The sequence below is a fragment of the Protopterus annectens genome, chromosome 14.part0 (genome assembly GCF_019279795.1).
Source record: "Protopterus annectens isolate FY-2018-M chromosome 14.part0, PAN1.0, whole genome shotgun sequence".
Lineage (NCBI taxonomy): Eukaryota > Metazoa > Chordata > Ceratodontiformes > Protopteridae > Protopterus > Protopterus annectens.
The window spans coordinates 1,121,942,904-1,121,964,310 of record NC_056748.1 but is presented as its reverse complement, the minus strand read 5'-3'; the positions used below and the strand labels follow the sequence as shown (position 1 = coordinate 1,121,964,310).

Genomic DNA, 21,407 nt, shown 5'->3' with positions numbered 1-21,407 from the left:
TGTTATTTATGCACCACCTTCTTGGAAATGTACTTTAAGCTCTGCCGTAGTAAAGCAAGACAAAAAAAAAAATCTTTATTTTCTCTTATAGTCCTATAACTCTTCAAAATATAGATTAGAAAATGTTTTAGGTCTATCCCAGCTAAAAGAACTAAGCATTTTCATCCATTATTAATAGATGCTCAGACTGGATTTAAATTAAACAGAAAATAATGTTACAATAATCACACTAATTATGCTTTTAGTAATTCGTTTAGATATAAATAAGGCACTTGATTCTGTTGAATGGTTGTATTGAACTAATGTACTTAATGTGACAAGTTTAATAAAATATATATTTTTAATTCAATTGTATGTAACATTTTTGCTTTGTTAAATTAGGTTTGTACCTCTCACAGTAAATTAAAGTTCGTAAAGTTGCTAAGAAAGGTTGTCCATTGTAACTTTTACTATTTACTCTGGTTATTGTGCCACTTGCTTATTTGTATGAGATCATAGATATTAATGGATTTAATAAAAGATAAATTCTCATTAAAGTACAATTCTTTGATTTAAAATAACTGCATGTAATATAAAATCATCTTTGTGTTCTTCCAAATTTCTTGAATTAAATTTGAGTATCGTTTAATAAAAAATATTTTGCTAATTATAATGAAACAAATGAGATACTGAAACATTTGATTTAATCATAATGAGCAAACTAGATATTTAGGTAAAAGAAGCCATGATCTTAAAGTTATTGTTAGTTAAATTGCAGTCATATCTTGAATAACATTATACAGTTAATGAATGGAATACTTTTTTCTTATGGAAGAAAGATTGACTTTAAAATTATCACTTTGCCTAAGGTTTTATATACTATTTGTTTTCTATTTTTCCTTTTAGAGAAATTATGAAGGACTATAATTCTTTACTTTAGAAAAAAACTTTTTTTGTATCCTAACAAAGCGAATAGCCTTTGAACATATAAGAAGTTGGGAAACTGGTGGTATTTGGATTCCTGGTTTTGTATTGCATGCTTTAGCAACAGTTGTTAAAATAGTAGTATATGGATTAATCATTCATAGACAGCTAAATGAAAATCAGTGAATGAAAATATATTTAGTATGATTTAAAAATAGCATAGTTATCTATCAGATAATACATCATTTCTCCAATAACCACATAAAATTTATTGCTAAAATATTGGTAATCCACTGAATTCCTATTATCGTAATACTCATAAAATTTATTTTTTTTTTTAAAAAAAAATCATTTATGAAAATCTGGATTTAAAACGACGTTTCTTTGTCCTGTTTCCTTTATAGAAGATTGCATAAACTCCTCTATCTCTAAATTGTTGATGATAAAGAAGAATAACTTAATTTTTTGGTATCAGTTTCTGAGTGGTACAAAATACTTATGAAATCTTAATGATAAAATGATACAAATATGAATAATTGTATTACCTTACAAAGTACTAGCGTATATCATGCTAAATAGAAATACAAGATACAGTTATAAGGAACATACTCTCTACAACTGAAATTCTAAAAATGTAGGGATTACATAGTAAGATTTGTAAATCTTATTTATATAAAATATATATAAATGGAATTATACATTCATTAAAGGGAATTATTGGGAATATTCAAACTTCCTTCCTACCCCCACTGGGGTACCCCAGGGATCCATACTTGGTCCAATGCTATTCAACATCTTTATTAATGATTTCCACAAAGCCATACCCAACACCAAAATTGTACAATATGCAGACGATACAACTTTAGTCTGCTGCACCTCTAACCTCTCAGAGCTTCAAACAGTGACCCAAACTGCTTTCTCCACCACTGAAAACTGGATGCTCCAAAACCACCTCTCACTAAATGCCATCAAATCCAAAATACTATTATTCTCTCCCTCAAAATCTTCCCCTCTTAATAAAAACTTGTTCCAAATTATTAGCCAAAGCAACTCTACTATAGAGGTTGTTCCCCTCACTAAACTACTTGGGGTTACTATTGATGAACACCTAAAATTCGACACTCGCATCCAGCAAAACATTAAGAAAACCCATGGTATGCTACATGGAAACATCCACTTTCTCTCTCCTTCCACCAGACAGACTCTCGCCCCTACCTATCTACTCCCCTCACTAATGTATGGCGCTCCTCTACTAACAAACTTATCTGCCTCTCTCTCCTCCAAATTGGAAGTCTGTTATAATAAGATTTCTAAATTTGCAACCAAAGCTAAATTCTCCTCCCATCATTGTACTGCCCTTCATTTGTTAAATTGGCTTGAACTCTCCAACCATCTAGACTATCTCCATAATACTGCAGCCCACAGACTAATTTTTCAACCTAAGTGCCCAGCACTAACCAACATCCTTCAACCTTACACCCCTCCGAGAACTCTAAGATCTACTCACCAAAACCTAATCACTGTATGCAAACCCAGTCGTCCTGCAGGTCAGCTTCTGATATCCTTTTCCTTAGCTAAAAAAATGGAATTCTCCTCCTTCCTCTCTAATGACTTGTGAAAACTTTAAAACTCTGCTACATTCCTACCTTTCCTCTAACAGGAAATGCAGCTGCACTCTCCCCACCTAGCCTAGTAATCAATCCACCCGTTAAACACCTGACTAACTCAGAGTACAAGCTAACCTAACATAAATGTACATATTGCAAATAACAAAATTGTATGTATTATAAATAACCCATCCCACCTTTTTTCTCTCTTTTCCTTCTAAGTCTTTATTCTCCCTCTCAATTAAGTTACCACTGCCATCCTAAATATTTAGGTACTATGTAACCAAAGAATTTATTCCTGTTCTCTAGCAAAAAATGAAATTGTAATTGTGTCGTCTTTACTATAATTGTATATGTAACTAAACTATGTAATGCAGAGCTTTTCTCCCCGGGCCTCCACTGAAAACAGGCTCCCTCAGCCCAGTGGACCTCCCTGGTCATCAAACTGGAAATAAATAAATAATAATCTGCCAAAATGTTTCATAGGTTCATAGGTGTGTACTAGGCTAATGGCCCTGGAGCCTTTACAAGCCTAGCCCAAAACAATTGCCCAGGCACCATGCCACCCGATGTTAGTTCACAGTGCCCCTATCCAGTAGGGCAACTGGAGTGATCCCTGGAGTGAACTTTGTTACTCATCCAGTTGTCAAGATTTCTCTTGAAGCGGGCCAGAGAGGTGTTCTGCTTGACATGAATGGGAAGCTTATTCCAGAGTATGGGCAGTCTTTGGGAGATGAACCTGTCCCTCCAGCATGTTCCTTTAATTGTGGTAATGAGATTGTGATCTCTGGAGCATGTGGCATGGGGGATTAAGATTTCTTTAGGTGTAGCATTTCAAGTAGGGCTGGGCTGGACTTGGCTTTGTAAGTCAAGCAGAGATCACCTCTAAGTGGGTGATAAGAGACTGAGAGCAGCTGACGTTTCTTGGGTTTGTTCATGTAGAACATGTGTTTAAGGCCTAGGATCCTTTTTGTGAGGTACTTTTGTGGCCTCTCCAGCTTTTGTAGGTGTCTGGTCAGTACATGCCATACTGGGCATTAAATTTGATGATTGGTCTAATGAGGGATAAGTAGAGAGGGATGATGACCTCTTTCTTCCTGGATGCGAAACCTTTGGTTATAAGATGTGCCACGTAGAAAGACTTTTTGACCACAGTGGCAATGTGGTGGTCGAAGGTGAGGTGGCTGTCAACCTGGGTGCCAGATCTCTTATGGCACCTTCAGTGTTCATTGGGCTTCCATCAATGTGGTAATTCGTGGGAACTGAGTTTATTTTTCCAAAGGAGATGACGCATTTTTTGGCATTAAGCTTCAGGCCATGGTTCTGACACCAGTCATTGTTCTCAGACAGGCCCTTTTGTAGGATGTCTGCATCACTTGGGGAGTTGATAATGACTTCAAGCTTGCAGTGATCAGCGAACTTGGTCAGCCAGAGTACTTTTGTGTTGGCTTGGACTTCTGAGAAGTAAATGCCAAACAGGAGAAAGCCCAGGACCGAGCCCTGTAGGACTCCAGTCATGATTGTTCAACACTCTGATTTGGAATCCACAGCTTTCACTCTGTGGGTCATGTCTGTGAGCCAATTTGCAACCCACCTAGGGATATAAGGACTGTTGCCTAGTTTGGTGAGTTTATCAATGATACCCGAGTGGGGAATGGTATCAAAGGTGGCCAGGTCGAGGTAGACTGTATGCCTTACCCTCATCCACCGCCTTGGTGACTGCCTCAAAGAAGTCAACCAAGTTCAGCAGGCAGGATCTCCCCTTGACAAAGCCAAACTATGTGGGGTCAAGAGTTTGGAGACTGCCTATTTCTTTGTTAAGCTGGTCCATGATGATGTGCTCCATAGCATTGCATACCAGACTCAGGCTAATGGGAAGATAGTTCCCAAGGTCTGTAGTTGCTCCATCTTTATGGAACAGGATGACTGTAGCAGTGCACCATTCGGTAGGGACAAAGCCTGAGATAAGGCTGTGATTAAACAGGTCACACAGTTGTGGTGCTAGCTAGTTTTGTAGCTCATGTAGGACACAGTCAGGGATATATTATCTGGTCCCATGGACACTGTATTCTTGGCTTTGGACAATGCAGCTTTAAGCTATGCCACAGAAGTCGTGGGTACTAGGCTTTCTTCTGGTATTGTGATAGGGCCCGGGGGGGGGGGGTAAAGTTGGCTCCGAATCTGTCGGTCAGTATGTTGGCTATATCTGTTGGCTCAGTATAGGAGTTGCCATTGTGCACTAACTCAGAGCAAATCTGGGTATTGCCTTGGAGGTTTTTGATATAGCTGTAGAAGGCTTTGTGGTTGTTTTTGGTGTCAGCTGCAATTCTGCCTTCATAGCTGGCTTTAGAGGATTTGATAAGGGATCTCAGCTTTTTGTTGAGACTGATAAGGGAGGTTTTTCAGTCTTATGACTGTTTGTTTCTTTTTTTTTCTGCAACATTTTCTTCCTTCTGTTGTAGAGTTTATTAATGACTGGGGACCACCAGACTGACTTCCTTTTTTTGGAGGAGTGTGTCTTAGTTCTCTTTGGTATGGCAAGGTCCATGCATTTGTGTGCATGCTTGTACAGTGCATTGGTGTATGATTCGGCAGTCATGCAACTATTTTCCACTGGCATGGGTGCTGAGAAGTTAGCCACCTCTATTTTTAGGAACAAAGTCAGCTTTAAAGAAGTTTTTCAGGGTGGTCACCTTAATGAGGTGTGTAGGTGAGATGGAGATTTCCATAGTGATCAGTTTGTGGTCAGATTTAACCAGGGATGAATTGACTGTAGGTGTGAAGCAACAGTCTCCCATGTTGGTGATAACCAGGTTGAGGATGTTGCTTCCTCTTGTGGGAGTCTGAATGAGCTGGTCCAAGGCATTGGAATTGATAAATTCCAGAAAGCATTGGACCTTTACATTGGTACTTGAGTAGTTTTCCTAACTGATGGAAGGGTAGTTTAAGTCACCCAGTATGAAAGTATTGGGCTGGACCTTGATCGATTCCAGGGTGCTTAGAAACTTGAAGTGAGAGTCCAGGGACATGTTTGGGGTTCAGTAGCAGGCTATGACTTGATCGCTGTCTTGCCCATTGTTAGTTTTATTAGAAGTATATCTCATGCATTATGTTGGGCTACCAGTCTAGAGGTGTGCGTATCCTTTAAGAATTTGGAGACACCACCACCTGTGGAGCTTCCGGACGTATTCTGGGGCTGAAAGTTATGGAATGAGTTGTAGCCTGGGCACACAGGGGTGCTTTCTGCCTCTTTAAACTAGGTCTCCGTTATAGCACAGATGTCAACATTCTCCATTTTGAGGAGAGCTTTGAGTGAGTGCAGTGTTTTAACAGTTTTAACAGATGAAGAAAAATGGTTTTGCAGTTATCAGCAGATGCCACTTCTTTATATTTGGAATTATATTCTTGGAAATTTTATATAGAGTTTTTATCACTCCACATAAAACAGAAATTGTGTATAATAAAAACAAAGGTACTAGGTGCTTGAGATGTAAATGCATGTTAAAAACTGATTGGCAGCATATGATTTTTGATCTGTTTTACAACCATTTTGGAAGGAAATTAATAATTGTATGCAAGCATTATGGTCTAATGATTTCAACCTTACTAAATCTTCAGTTTTATTTAATATTTAAATTCATGGTAACATTGCAAAATTCCAAACAAATTCTTCTTCTGAGTATATTAATAGCTCAAAAAGTAGAAATCAAAAATTGGAAGAATGAAATTACATCCTTAATTGCTGAATTTATTAATCTTGCTAAAGTTGGTTAAAATTTAAATAATTAAGATGAGAACTACTAGAATCACTTCTAAGTACAATTGTTGGTTAAAGTACCTTATTAGATAAATAATAGTTTTGATATATAGAAAACAGCTAGTAAGTTTGATATAGATGTGTAGATAGTTTGCATTTTTTTGTTTTCTGATCTTCATGTGTTAAAAGTATTTATTATTAAAAAGTAGTTCCAACATGGAATGAAAAAACAGTCAAACAGCTGCTACTTAATCTTTCTATTCTTTAGAGTTGAGCAGTATAAATCCTGTGGCAATGCAGATTATGGGAGGATAAACCGCCATCAAATGTTCTTTTTAAGAATAACACGTAGATGTTGAGTGATCTGTAAATTGACTTTAAATGTTAACATTTTAATAAAGATTTATTTTCTTGCCAAGTTAAGTGTAGTATCTTCAGAACTAGCCTTGTGGCACAGAAAAATAAAGCCCCTGACTATGACCCCGATGTCCCAGGTTTGATTACAGGCTCAAGCAGATGGTGCAAAGAAGAGGCATGATGAAGCAATGTTTGTTTACCTGTATCAGAAAAGAAAGTAGGCCATGCATAACCAGGTGCAGTTGCCTTGCTATTATTCTCAATGTCGACTTTGGAGAGCACATTGAACTGCTGGTACGAATGTAGAACAACTCCTTTGACGAAGTTACATACTCAAAGGGGCAGGCAACATGTTCTCCCTAAGGCCCATAGTGCAATGAGCCCATAGATCTATAGGCATGTACAGTAGAAATGCTAGAAACCCTACAAAAAAATTTCCTGCTGATTGCCTGACTGACATTTGTATTGCATCAGTCTCTTGCAAGTTTAGGGCATGCATATGTATAGGTGACATTACTACTACAACCTCTGCCTCCCAATTTAAAAGACTCCTCAGAAGCCACTATTCAAACAATTGGTTCTGCTCCTGTGTCACCCCAGATTAAGCCTTACCACTGCACTGTTGCATAATTGCATGAATTCATCTGCTAAAGATCACCAATAACTTCCTCTAGTTACCCAGGTATACCTGCTCTATCCCAAACATATGGGCTTGTCAGATTGAACTCCTGTTTAAACCTCTTGTACCTTTTTCTCAAATGCTATACTAATTCTAATATCACAAAGTACCACAGAATAACCTTACTACCCATAATGCTTTAAAAGCTTTTTCACAAATACTGTACGACTCTCAGTCTTGCAATGTACTGCGTATAAACCGACTACCAGAAATGTTAATTTGTCTACTACATGCTGAAATGAGTCTGTAACTTATTTGTATATTGTCCTGTGAACAAGATGTTAAAATTCTGATTATTGCATGCTTTAATGTAGACATACCAGAAATGTTTAACTCTGTCTACAACACACTGAAATGAGTCTGTCATGCCCTTATACATAGTCCTGAAAACAAGATGTTAATATCTGAATATTGCATGTTGAATTGTAATAGATGTAAATTAAATCCTCGCCTGTACTGTATTGTATGTGGAGCTTTATTCCCTGGACCTCCTCTGAAAAGGGACCTGTGTCCAGTCGGACTTTCCCGGGTAACAAACGTAAAATAAATAAGCAAAGTTATGATAAGCAGCCAGGTGGGAGCATGTACTTGTTAAACAAAAGTATTATTTTAATATGTTTCTTTTCCATGCTGAAACTAAAATTACACACACACACGCACCAGAAGACCCATATTTAATCACCTAATTATTTACATGTTAACATTGACACACTTTTGTGCAAGCTTCTGTCATTAATTTCTAAACCCATCACCTCATGCTAATAATTTATTCCCACTCTGACATGGCACATACGTCTGGGAAAGAGTATGCTCCCCATCTCAGGGAATTGTTGATCTCACAACTGTTGACCAAACTATGTTGACAAAACAGGTGTCAAAGTCGCATTCAACTAAAATGAGTCCATATAATATGTATATATAAAATGTGTATTTTTTTTTTTGTGTGTCGCTTTTCTAATCCTACTAAAATATGAATATCAGATAAGAAAAAAACACAGGCTGGGTAATCATAAAACTCAATTTATTAAAATAAGAAAAGTCACCTACTAAGTTTTTTTTACCTGCAAGACTTCTAGAATTTTATAAATAAATATTTGGCCCTCTATCATATAATGGATGGCACAGTCCTCAATTAACCAATATCCTCAAACAATCCAATGTTTTTAATGGTCTTAATTTCAGAAAGACTTTAAACTTTTTAACCCATTTAACCATGACCAAAAAGTACCATTGAATTTTAATGTGGTAATTATATTCTTCTAATTGCTATTACATATTTTCAAAATCTCCTTTGTTAAATTTGAAATTAATAGTATATCAAGCACATGAAAATAACTTTGTGAAAGATGGCCTTAATGTATAGAGCATTCACATTTAAACATTTTCCAAAAGCGTATGTTTACCTGTACATCATTGCACAGATGCACACAGTGGGCAAATGCTATCATGTGGTCTGTTTTTATCTTTTCCTGTATAAAAACATTTGCAATTTACACAAGATGCTGCCAAGTGTACATAGTAGTCGTAAAAGCAGCATACTGTATTGATTTTTTGGAACATTTTAGCTTGGAGATGAATTTGGTTTGAAATCGGATGTACATGAACAGATAGCGCAGCTTCCATATTTAAATTTACCTTTTCTTTATATGAAGCACCAGCTAGGTAACTATTCTCTAAAATATCCTTTGTATTTTATCCTCTTCTATATGTAAGGTTAGGCTTCTTTACAACTATTGACAAAATTTCAGCATTACCTTCGAACATTCATTTATTTTCTATATTACTCCATTTATGGCACAGTGGTAGCATTGTCGCCTCACAGCAAGAGGTTCTCTGGCTTGTTTCTCAGCTGGTGTGCCTTCTGTGTGGAGTCTGCATGTCCTCCCTGCATTCATGTGGGTTTCCTCCGGGTGCTCAAGTTTCTTCCCATGTCACAAAGCCATGAATCTGGAGTATTTTTCCCCAGGTCTCTGCTGAAAATTGACTTTGTTCCAAGTCGGACTTTCTTAGTAAACAAATTTTAAATAAATAAAAAGTAAATTTAAGCATTGACAAATTACAACATTGCTTTAAGCAAATAGCTTTCTTCTCCGGTAAGCACTTTTCTGCTGAAGAACATATTTGTAATAGTATTTTCCAAATACAGATCACTTCCTGTCTACAAATTCACATTTTAAAACACTTTCTCGCTCGTGCTCTCTCTCTGCAGATGTACTATCATTCTTAGTCAGACTTGACTTTCTTAATAGTTGGGACTTAAATACACTTTTTTAGTGAAAGTTGTTATGACTTTTGATTTCTGCTTTCTAAATTCTTTTTAAAACATCACTTTTTCTCAAATAAATATCTAAGACGTCATAAGGAAAAAAAATGTTAATAAATGTATTGAAGTAATGGAGTCTCTCTGCTGGCCATCCTGTAAGGTAAAAAGTATCTAACGTGCACAAACAGCACTTAATATACTGATAACATTTTATATTGTACACGCTTCTCTTCCAAATTGTCAAGAAAAAACGCTCCTAACTTGGAGTCGTAACATTTCCATTAGATGTACTGCAAGCATTAGGATATTTCATATTCTGGAAGATGTTTCATATTCTGGAAGTCTACATTATCGGATTTAAATCCAGAAATACAAATAGTGGTAATATCTCTAAATTACTGAATGTTTTGTTTTATTAATTTTGGATGTAACCACCACAGTACCCATTTCTTGCAGTTAATCCAGGTAATCCATCCCTAAGTTGTGATGTGTTATCAATGGAGGGGTTTTGATTTGTTGGATTTTTGATGATTTACATAGCAAAGTGACATTTTTTAAGATAAACATCAGATGGCGATTAATAATTGAAACTTGAAAGTAATAACATTTTTTCAATAATGGTAGATCCCTGAAAAAGTGATTCAATTTTGCATACCCTTGTGCCAGGAATGTTGTTGGTTCTTGGACAGAAAAAAACTTTTTCAAAATAATGGAGGACGATTGCCACACAAACAGTTTATTTTCAGAAGAGATGCCAGTGATTGTTATACAATCTTTATCATGATAGGTTTAAGAGGAGGTTTAGTAATGCTATGTATGTTTAGGACTCCCTTGGTATAATGGGTATAACAGGGTGTTTAACTTCAGAACACTGGGCTAATTCTAATTCATTAATATACTAAGACAATAATACATCATATATGACTTCTTTACCATGGTTGTAAATATGTAAAACAACATATTTAGACATGGATTTTGTAAGTTGTCATTAGAAACCAGTGGGGCCATACTTTTACATACTAACTAAAATTGAAAATCACCAAAGGTCCCCTCCTTATCACCTTTAGTTACCCAAATGTTATTTTTTATACAAATCACTTAATAACTTTCACTATTTATTAGACAGATTTATAAGAGATGTGATTATAGATTTTATAAAGTCTTGCGGGTCCTTTTTACATGAAAAAAAAAAGCTGTAAGTATATTGTGATACAGGAGACACTGAATGATATTTATAAATCATGCTGTTATGTATTCTGTACTATTGCTTCAATTTCAGCTTTCTGTAAACCACTCCAAATCTGTAATGGCCTCTAGCTATTTTCTAAGTGAGTGGACATTATTTTACTGTATTTGTGGTGCTAGGTAACGTTTCATAAAAGTTGTACATTTTTCGTTTCTTGAGGTTTGACCAAGTCGAGCAGTTTTAGAGTTAGTGTTTACTTTTAGTTTGTGGTGTATGTAGTTTATATTTAACTTGGACAACATGCAGTAATAGAGCAGGGAGTTGAGTATTTTAGGGCTTATGATATATGAAAGATGGTGAAAATGGTTTGACAATGCAATCCGGTTACATATAAAAACATTTTGAAGCTGATAAATACATTGATATGGGAGACATTTGATAAATGTTTAAAAATATTTATCTTGTACACTGTACGTATTTGTTTCTGTGCCCTCTATTTAGGTTCATAGGTTCATACTAGGCTATCTGCCCTAGGGCATTTATAAGCCTAGCCAGAATGTGTTTGGCTTTCGCCACCCATTTTAAATTTATTTTGCTATGCCCTTTTTCGAGGTTAGTATACTGTACCTCTGTCTAACAGTGACACAGAAGTGATACCCGGGGTAAACCTACGATCTCCCATCCACTCATCAAGATTCCTCTTGAAGAGAGTCAATGAGGGACTCTGCCTAACTTGGACTGGGATTTTATTCCAGAGTGAAGGGAGCCTCTGGGTTATGAATCTGTCCCTCCAGCATGTCCTATTTATTTCAGTGCTGAGGTTCAAGTCTCTCGAGCTCGTAGCTCGATGGGATTTGGATTTTCTGAGGTGCAGCATGTCCATTAATTCTGGGTTGGACACGGCTTTATACGTCAGGCACAGATCGCCTCTGAACAGGCGGTATGCCACTGAGTAGAGCTGGAGTTTCTTTAACCGGGCAGCATATGGCATCTGTTTGAGCCCTTTGATCCTCTTGGTGAGGTACTTTTGGGGTCTTTCCAGTTGCTGCAGGTGTCTGGTAAGGTACATCCCAAAAGGGGCATTGTACTCCATTATGGGCCTGATGAGGGATGAGTAAAGAGGCACGATGACATCCCCTGATCTAGATGTGAATCCCTTCATGATTAGGTGGTCTATATAAAATGTTTTTCCAACCATTTTGGCCACATGGTTGTCAAATGAGAGATTGCTATCAACTTGGGTCCCCAGGTCCCTAATTACTTCTTCTGTACTTAATGGATTACCACCTTTGTGGTAATTTGTGGGCACTTTGTTTTTTCCAAAGGGGATGACTATACACTTTTTGGCATTTAGCTTGAGGCCATGGCTCTGGCACCAGTTGTCTGTTTCTATAAGGCCCTTTTGGAGGATGCTTGTGTCGGCTGGAGAGTCAATTATGGCACCCAGTTTGCAGTCATCTGCGAACTTGGTCAGCCACAGTCCTTCCGTGTTGGCCTGTACCTCCAAGAAATATATACCGAACAAGAGAGGTCCCAGGACTGAGCCTTGTGGGACACCACTTGTAACTGGTTTGGAGTCTGACATGGCTCCAGCAAATCTAACCATGTGGGTTCTGTCCTTGAGCCAGTTTGCAATCCATCTAGTGACATAGGGGTTTATATTTAAGCTGGTGAGCTTATCTATAATGCCCGAGTGGGGTATTGTATCGAAGGCTTTTGCGAGGTCCAGGTAGGCTGTGTGGACCACCTTCCCATCGTCAATGGCCTTGGTGACTGTTTCAAAGAAATCAACCAGGTTTAAGAGGCAGGATCTGCCCTTAACAAAGCCGAACTGGGTAGGATCCAGAGGTCCATGATGATCCTTTCCATAGCTTTGCAGACCAAGCTAGTCAGGCTTATGGGGCGATAGTTTCCAGGATCCGTTGAGGCACCACCTTTATGGAGAGGGACCACTGTTGCTGTACGCCACTCATTGGGCACGTATCCTGTAGTAAGGCTGAGATTGAACAGTAGTTTTATGTTTGGGTTTAGCTCTTCTTGGATTTCATGCAGGACGCAGCCCGGGACACCGTCTGGTCCCATTGATGCTGTGTTTTTTGCTTTGGAGAGGGTGGCTCTTACCTGAGCATCTGAGATGTCAGGGGGGCAGCACTCTGCTGGGATAGATATTTGCCCTTTTGGTGGGGAGGGGGGGGGTTTGCGCTGAACCTGTCAGCTAGGATGTTAGCAATGTCTGTTGGTTCGGTGTATTTTTTGTCATTTTGGACTAATTCTGAGCATATCTGGGAATTCCCACCCAGGTTCCGAACATAACTGAAGAAAGCCTTGTGATTATCCTTAGTGTCCTGTGCAATTTTTCTCTCGAAGCTGGCCTTAGACGATTTTATGAGTGCCCGTAATTTTTTGCCAATACTGATCAGAGATACCTTCCCTTTTTGGGATTTTGCTCTATCATGTAGTAGCTTCCTCCTTCTATTGTATAGTTTGTTTATGGCTGGGGTCCACCAGACAGGACGTCTGCCTTTGGAGGATTGGGTCTTGGTTTTATTTGGGATTGCATGATCCATGCATTCCTGAAGGTGTTCATAGAATGCGTTTATAAAGGATTCTGCGGTCTGGGCTGTATTTTCCACAGGTCCGGGGGCTTTGAAGGATTCCACCTCAGTTTTGAGGAGTGTGAAATTTGCTTTAGAGAAGTTTTTCACTGTGGTTTTCTGGGCAGGGGGTGGGGTCTGGATGTGAATATCCAGTGAGATCAGTTTATGGTATGATCTTACCAGTGAGGGATACACTTCTGGTCTGGAGTATAGAGTCCCCATGTTGGTGATGATCAGGTCCAGTATGTTTTCCCCTCTTGTGGGAGTGGTAACAAGTTGTTCCATAGCATTTGAGTTTATAAATTTTAGGAACCTTTGGGCTAGGGTTTATAAATTCTAGGAACCTTTGGGCTAGGGTTTTGGAGCTAGAGTAATGCTCCCAGTCTATGTTTGGGTAGTTGAAGTCGCCCAATATAATGGTGTTTGGAGAGACCTTCATATTTTCCAGTGTTCTCAGGAAGGCTGAGTGGGGTTCCTGGGTTTGGGAGGGTGGTCTGTAGCAGGCTATAAACTGGAAGGCAGTTTTACCCACTGTTAGTTGCACATGGATAGTCTCTGATGCTTCATGCTGTGCCACCAACCTGGAGGTGTGGGTATGTTTGACGAATATTGATACTCCCCCTTCTTTTGTGGTTCGGTCCAAGTTTTGGGGCGGAAAAGCATGGTATGAGGTATAACCTGGTAGTACTGGGGTGCTCTCAGGAGCCTTGAACCAGGTTTCTGTTATTGCACAGATATCTATGTTCTCCATGCTAAGGAGAGTTTTGAGTGCGTGCATCTTGAGGTTTAGACTTCTGGCATTGAGTAGCATTACTCTTAGTTTCTTATCCCTTGTGATACCTATGGAGGTGGGTTTGTCTTTTGAGCCTTGTTTAAAAAAGGCACTATGGGGGTAGCAAGAGCCTTTGCCAATATCCGAAAGCCCAGGGGTGGCAGGTGCAAGCCGTCCCTAGCGAAGCATCGTGGCTTGTCGAGCATGTCATCCCAGGCTGACAGGCATTGGATCCACTTTGAATGACACCAATACTTAAGCCAATTGTTGAAATTGATCATCTTGTCTTCATATTGTGGCATCATTCTTGGTGAGGGTAAGATGCTACTCAAGGTCAGGGTCATACCGGCCTAAGCTACATGATCAAAGAGCTCCTCTGTCTCTTTTCATGTAGTCCAGGGAGGTATGTCTCATTTGCATCACAAGTTTATGTACAAAACGCAGTGCTTCTCATAATGCAATATGTTGCTTCTCTTTCACTGTAAAATTATTTCATGTATGCCTCGTGTTCAGTATTTATCACATTTCATTATCGGGGTATGTTTTAGTATAAAAAGTACCTTGCCTTATTCCTTTTATTCCATCTTACTATCGTATCCCACATTCCTTGAGACTATTCTGATGAATTTTGGAATCAATATGAAAAAAAGGGGGCTCCTGTCTATAGCCTTATTATAATATATATATAATATATATATTTGTGTGTGTGTTGGTATAGTACTTGAAAAAACTGTAAAAGAAGCAGACACTTTTAAAAGAGTGACAGAGGTATGAATCTGTGTTACTTTATAACATCTTTTCTATGTACGTGATGAAACAAAAGGAACAAGTGTTAGTGATTATAAATGGATGGCAGTATATAATACAGTCCAGAGCATAGTGTAAAATGCATCATGACATTGTGGGACAGCACAGTCAAACTACGTAGCACAAGTCAGGATCTCGCATGTTTGAGACATGCTGAATTTTCTGGCAATGCTATCTTTATTGCAAATGTTTCATGTATTTCAACTCAGTGTTATTTAAATTGTATATTTCTTCTTATTGGGCAGGATATTTGGCAACTCTGAGTGTTTAGTTTGTGTTGTAAATTATTTTCTGAAATTTTTAGCTATACCAAGTCAAATCACACAAGACGACTTATTTTAAGGTGATAAGCCATACCTTAAAGCCATGTTTGTGAAGATTTGATTTTGTTATCTCAAAAAATGGGGAGGGGGACTTTTGCTGTGGTCTAGTTATATCAAGGAATATTAGTTGTTAGTAGGAATGTCTTCACATAGAAATCAGTCCTCTGTGGTTAACATGTTACTCATTCCAACCAGCAAAATATGGTGCGCTTTCTCTGTCCTTTTGCAATGTCTGGGTTGGCATTGCAAGTCTGCAATTACATTTCAGATACTCATTCGAACATGGACATTGCATGTCTAAAGCTGGGCAGATTGGATGTATCATTCGGTCTAGCAAGATAAAAATGAAAATAGATGATCCTGCTTTCAACAGAAACTACAAGATAAACGGCAAAACAAGAAGCTATATTGCATGGACAATAGTGGTAAATTAAATAAAAAAACATCGGGGGTTATTGGATCCATCTAGAAAAGCAGTGTCAGAACAAAGCTGATCAAGTAAGAAAATGTCAGGACAGTTGGAGAAAATGGTTCTCCAAAGATACAAGCCTAGAAAAATTCAACCCACCAGATTTCCACAGATAAACCTTTACAAGGTAACACGGCTCTAAACAAACCTTGAGTACTACAGGTAAGGCACAATTTAAGGTGACTGGTTTTGTCTGACTGACAACATCCCTGAAGCTCTGATTACTGACGGTGGGGAGCATTAGTTTGTTAAAGGCTGTATATTTTTAGATGCTGTAAACTCCTTGGTCTGAAAAGCAGTGTTAGACATCTTATGAATAGTCTTGAATAATTCTGGTACCGTTCTCATAGCTGCGACAGTTTGATATTCATAGCAGCTTTGCATTTTTAATGCAGCAGCTAGAGCAGGGCCATTGTTCATGGTTTCGCATGGTACTGGAAAAAGAAACATTACCATATTCCATTTCTTTATGCTAAATTGTCCTATTCAGCATAAAATAAATAGAATCACTATTTAGATAACCAGGTAAATGTAAGAGGATTGCTATACATTTGTTTATTTGAATTTGTTACTGGGAGGTCTACTAGGCCAGGATGAGCCTGTTTTCAGTAGAGGCCCAGGGAGAAAAGCTCCAAAAACAAACATGATAAAGCTACAGAATCAAAATATAAAAATCAATCAGCGATGGTACAGAACACTACATTACAGAATAGGTAATGCAATAGAATAGATAATACAAGTTATACAGATGTTAGATTTTTAAGTATGCAAGCCAAACAAAAATACAGTTGATGACATGGGATACTAGCGAATGTGTGAACAATACATTAGTGCAGTTTAGCAGTAGAGGGGGAAAGATGGAGAGAAGCAGGTTAATGATTCTGAGGGTGAGTTACTTTCCTTTTTATAAGAGTAGAAGCTACAAATAAAACAAATCCTTTTAATTGTAAGTTCTATCATTTTAGAAGCTTTCCCTGCCATCTTCACAGTGGCTGTGGCCACATTTCGTTTGCTGCAGCATGAAGAATATCTCCTAATTCGTCAACGTGTTTTTCCCCAGTACTCCACTGAAAAGGGGGGTTTAGCACAGTCAGACTACTCTGATCCAACAAATAAGAAATCTGTCTGGGGAGCTATTTATTTATTTATTCTATCAGCCTTTGTGTGAAATAAGATCATTTTGAGCTACCTTTAACCTGTATTACTTGCTCAGATACAAGACGTACATCTATTTAACCTAAAATAGAGAAGCAGTCTGTGCTCATTATGGGATAAATGAATCATTGTGAAACTATTGGTTATTTAAATCAAAAAGGAACTCCCCAAGACTCACCAAAATCACTGGCACAGAACTGGTCTCGAAGGATGTCGGTCTTCAGTTCATTGTCACAGGGTGGACAGATGTTGTTTGGACCTATGATGTCAACAAAAAAAAAAAAAAACATGACATTCATTTCTTACAAGTTAAGTAGTTTTACACTAGAAAAATAAACATTTATACAAGATCTTATGAGATACCAAGTACGTTTTTGTATGGCAATCAGTAAAGAGGCATTACATTTTCATCTGAGAAATTGAGGCATTCTGTTTCATTCCTTAAGCACCTAGCACGGTTTTCGATCAAAGCTTTGGTTCACTAGTCATCAATTCAAATGCATTTAGCAGATTAATGTAAGAAACTCTTCTTTTAGCTCACAGATATTTGTGGAAGTGTTCTGTTTTATAAGATCACAAATATTTAGCTAATTATCGATTAGCAGAGTACTTACCAAACCTAACCATTAAATCAACTTGATTTCAGTGCTCATGAAAAAGGTATTATTTTAAATTTATCAGAAAACTGAAATGGAAATATTGTCAGTGTAACATGGTATCAATAAATAGTGATATAGCAGGAGATTGCAGATGTAATTGTAGAAAAACTTTGTACAGACTTTACAGTAAGCCGGGACTAGCATCACAGTATTGTATATAAAAGGTGAAATATGCCTTATATTACTGCAGATATGGTAAGAGTTACTAATAAAAAGATAAGAGGTAGCATCTCTGGGAATTTCTAATACATATTCAGGAAAACACAACTAATCTCCCATCAGTCGTGTTCAACAGAATGTTAGTACATGGCTACATCTGTGTAAGGCAGCAAGCTGCAAAAAGTGGGTGGGCAGATCTAGGGGTATCGTATTTAGACACACATAATTTTAGGTCATCAACTTGTACAGTTGTGTAAAACCATAAACAGAGCCAGAATAGTATATTCTAAATGCAGAGGGACATACATCGTTTAGACATAAAACATTATGGTCTTGTTAAGGAGATTTGCCATCTGAATCTCATGATAGCAGCATCACCCGATGGATTAGCAGTACACCATGATTATTGTGATACCTTTAAACCATTTTTTTCATGATTCTGCATGAAAAAAATGCTGATGAAGTCAAATGTCAATTCTCACATTGTTTAATGGCTAAAATACTGGTTAGACAGCAAAATGTAGCATGAAGGGATGTGAGGTTACTTAGCAGTCCCAAAGGGGTTACCAGTCGCATCCCACAAGGCTCATTACTGAGGGATAACTTTTTCAGTAAACTATGTCAGAGCTCCAAAACTTTCTAAAAAACATGACACTCTGGTTAAGACCATCTTTTGTGTCAATAAATGATGCATCAGGAGACTTATCAAAATGGGCATGTATTTCTTAACTACAAAACAGCAGTGCAGGTTTATAAATAAGAACCCCAACAAAGATTCAGAGACAGCAGTAGACAATTTCTTTAACTCCGGTGCAAATCTACCCAAGTCTGAAAAATGTACTCTGTAGCACATGTGATTCTATAAGACATGCATAGTCACTCCAGGGAAACCATTTTACCATGGCTTTGCATAATGGCTAAGGGATTTACCTCGCAGATAAAAGGTACAGGGATTGAGTCAGACCTCTGGTTATTGGGTAGGCTTGTCATGGTCTGCAGACTGAAATCCTAGTATTTAATTATGATCCTATGAACTTTACATCTCGATGCTCCTTCAAATAAACTAAATGAAGTAACTTGCAAAAATACAATCAGTCCTTACTATAAAAATCACAGGGTTGGAAAGCTGGTCTATTCATAAAGGTTTCAAGAATTGTCATAATGTTCTGTTTCTTAACAGGTTATTTACATATAACCTCTGCCTGGTATATAAAACAGTGTCTAGGAACCTAGAAGGAAAACAAGAAGTGAGGGGCATTGGTCTTATTGAACATGGGCAATTGACAAGAGGGAGTCTGATATAGAGGATACAAAGTTTGAGTGTTTAGAGTTAACAGAATGGGACTAGTGACCTGTACAATGCAGGACATCAAATTAGAAGACACAGAGGAAGAAGGATGCAGTGTCACAAAAGGATGAAAACGTGGCTGGTCTCTGATGCTAAGGATAGCCAAAAGATGAGAATGTTGGGGTCACTTATGTTGCAAGTTCCAGTAATGTGGGGTCTCAGAGGCAAAATATCAATTTCCAGAAGATTTAAGCCATGTAATCAAACCCACCAGCAGCTTCTGGGTAGTGGATCAGAAGACATAAGTGGGACAGTATGGTAGACATTTCAGGTAACACGGGCATCCAGTTCATGTGAGGTTAGGTAAGTAAAGACTAAAGGTTTGTACGTTACGACTGAATTGGCAGCCATGGGCATTTCTGAACTTCTTCGATGTGATAGTATTATGACATTTTGGTAAATGGGCAAATGAGTTTCACTCAAGTTCTAAACAAATAAGTTCATAACAGAAATCCGGAATATATGGAACTGTAGTAGATTAAGTGAGATTGTCAAGCCACGTGCAACCTGCAGAGGTAGGTTCTTCGATGGTGCTCCTTAAGAAAACAAGTAAATTCTGTGACACTTTGACCTTGAGTGTCAGTGTTTATGAAGGACACCCCTCAGTGTATACATATACCACACAAGTCTAACGTGGAAAAGTTGGATAAATAGGTTGAAAGATGACCACTAATGCTTACTGCAGTACTGCTCTCATGTCCCAGAAGTATCAACTGGGAAAGCTGCCCAGATCTGATCGTGTCAGTGAAAAGTGGATATTGTAAGAGCAAGAAAACAGGACAAAGGGGTCAGCTGGAGGGATTTAACATACTTTATATATTAAAAAAAAAAAAAAAAAAAAAAAAAAAAGCTAAATCATTTACATATTTTGAGTAACAACCATGCTGTTTGCTGAAGTTTGGTAGAGTATCACTTATTACAGGGGTGGGGGAGTGAATTTAGGAAAAAAATGTAGATGTCCAAGTTTCTGAAGAAATTTCAATGCATTTGAAGACCTCTGTATAAACTGGTAAGCTGCAAGTCATATGCCAAAATAAGCAGTGGTTTATAAATTTGTCAGTTTTCCATGCTTTTGTTCTGCAACATTAAACACTGATTTGTTATAAAGTTACATCATGAACAAAAATTGTCTTTGCATTTTTCTAAGGTGACTGAAGCCACTGAAGGCAATGTATTCTTTTGGGACTATAAACATGTTTTTTGATGCTGTATGAAAAATTATGGCTCTCACATTCTCAGTGTGAAATAGAAAAATGGCTATCCTGTAATTTGCAAGTCAAAATATTTAATTTTGCAAAAGCTGCAAGAACTTTTATCACATTGACTGCCTCATATTACAGCAGCTGGAAATAATTTCTGGCTCTAATTTTCAGCTTATTTTGGGAACCATATAACCAACACAGGCACTGTAGTCTCGCAATTAAGTCCTGTATGAAGACTTGAGAAAGGTTACTTGAAATAGCACGCTGGGATAGGAGGGGTACAGTTAGTATATAAGGCTGAGATATATGGCCCTACGGATAGCATGCTGATTATTGAGTCCAGTAGTAAAAATGAAATGTTATGTTCTGCTGAAATGCTGACTGATTACGAATAACGGATAAATCCTTATAGAAATGCTATATAGTGCTCTTTATATGTTTATGGTGGTCTGTCATGTAGTGAAGTATTCCAAAATGAGACAAGAGGAGAATTCTGTATGTGTGGAGGGGTTGTAGGGTTGGCAGCCTAAAGTTTGTGGATGGGAACAGTAAAGGGTAACGTAACTGAATCTTTTTTTTAATTGTTTTATTTTACTTTGAGCAATGACATTACTGCCATAGCAGTAGTTGCCATGGAAACCTTGGACATGCATTTTATTGGTTATAATAGAATGGATAGACTCCTTGATAAGTAGATTAGTAAATATGGGGAAAATATTATCAAACACTCAGATCTTTGGCTATATTGGTTATGTAAAATAGATAAATTGTAATTGTATATATACGTGCACATCTTCATATGTATATATTTTATGAATAACAAAAACAATGAACTATATAAGAAATATTACAAAAGCCAGACTGCACAGAATGCATGAAAAAACCCTTCAACATATAACAGCACACAAACTACTACAGTAAGTGTTTTTATATGTGGGCAAGACCCCCCCAGTACCCCCTATGTGAAGGGTAAACTCCTCATACATGCAGATTCATAAATTGTTACTAGGCGAATGGTCTGGGGGAGCCTTTCTGAGCCTAGCCAAGTTTCCCAAAAGATTAATGATGTCCTGTATCCAAATCGAAAATTGAGGACTACGCATTTGTAAGCTACATCTGTCCATAAGAGAGTGCCATGCCTTGAGTCATTTCCTACTCACCATC

At 37.7% G+C, this 21,407-nt stretch overlaps 1 protein-coding gene across 1 annotated transcript in view; it reads right to left on the bottom strand.

Moving 5' to 3' along the window:
* The window catches only part of SFRP5 (secreted frizzled related protein 5), a 383,488-nt gene that overhangs the window by 130,779 nt on the left and 231,302 nt on the right, over positions 1-21,407 (bottom strand). The window contains exon 3 of the mRNA XM_044056908.1: positions 17,054-17,134. Within this exon, the coding sequence (XP_043912843.1) occupies positions 17,054-17,134 (81 nt within the window). The remainder of the gene's footprint in view (positions 1-17,053; positions 17,135-21,407) is intronic.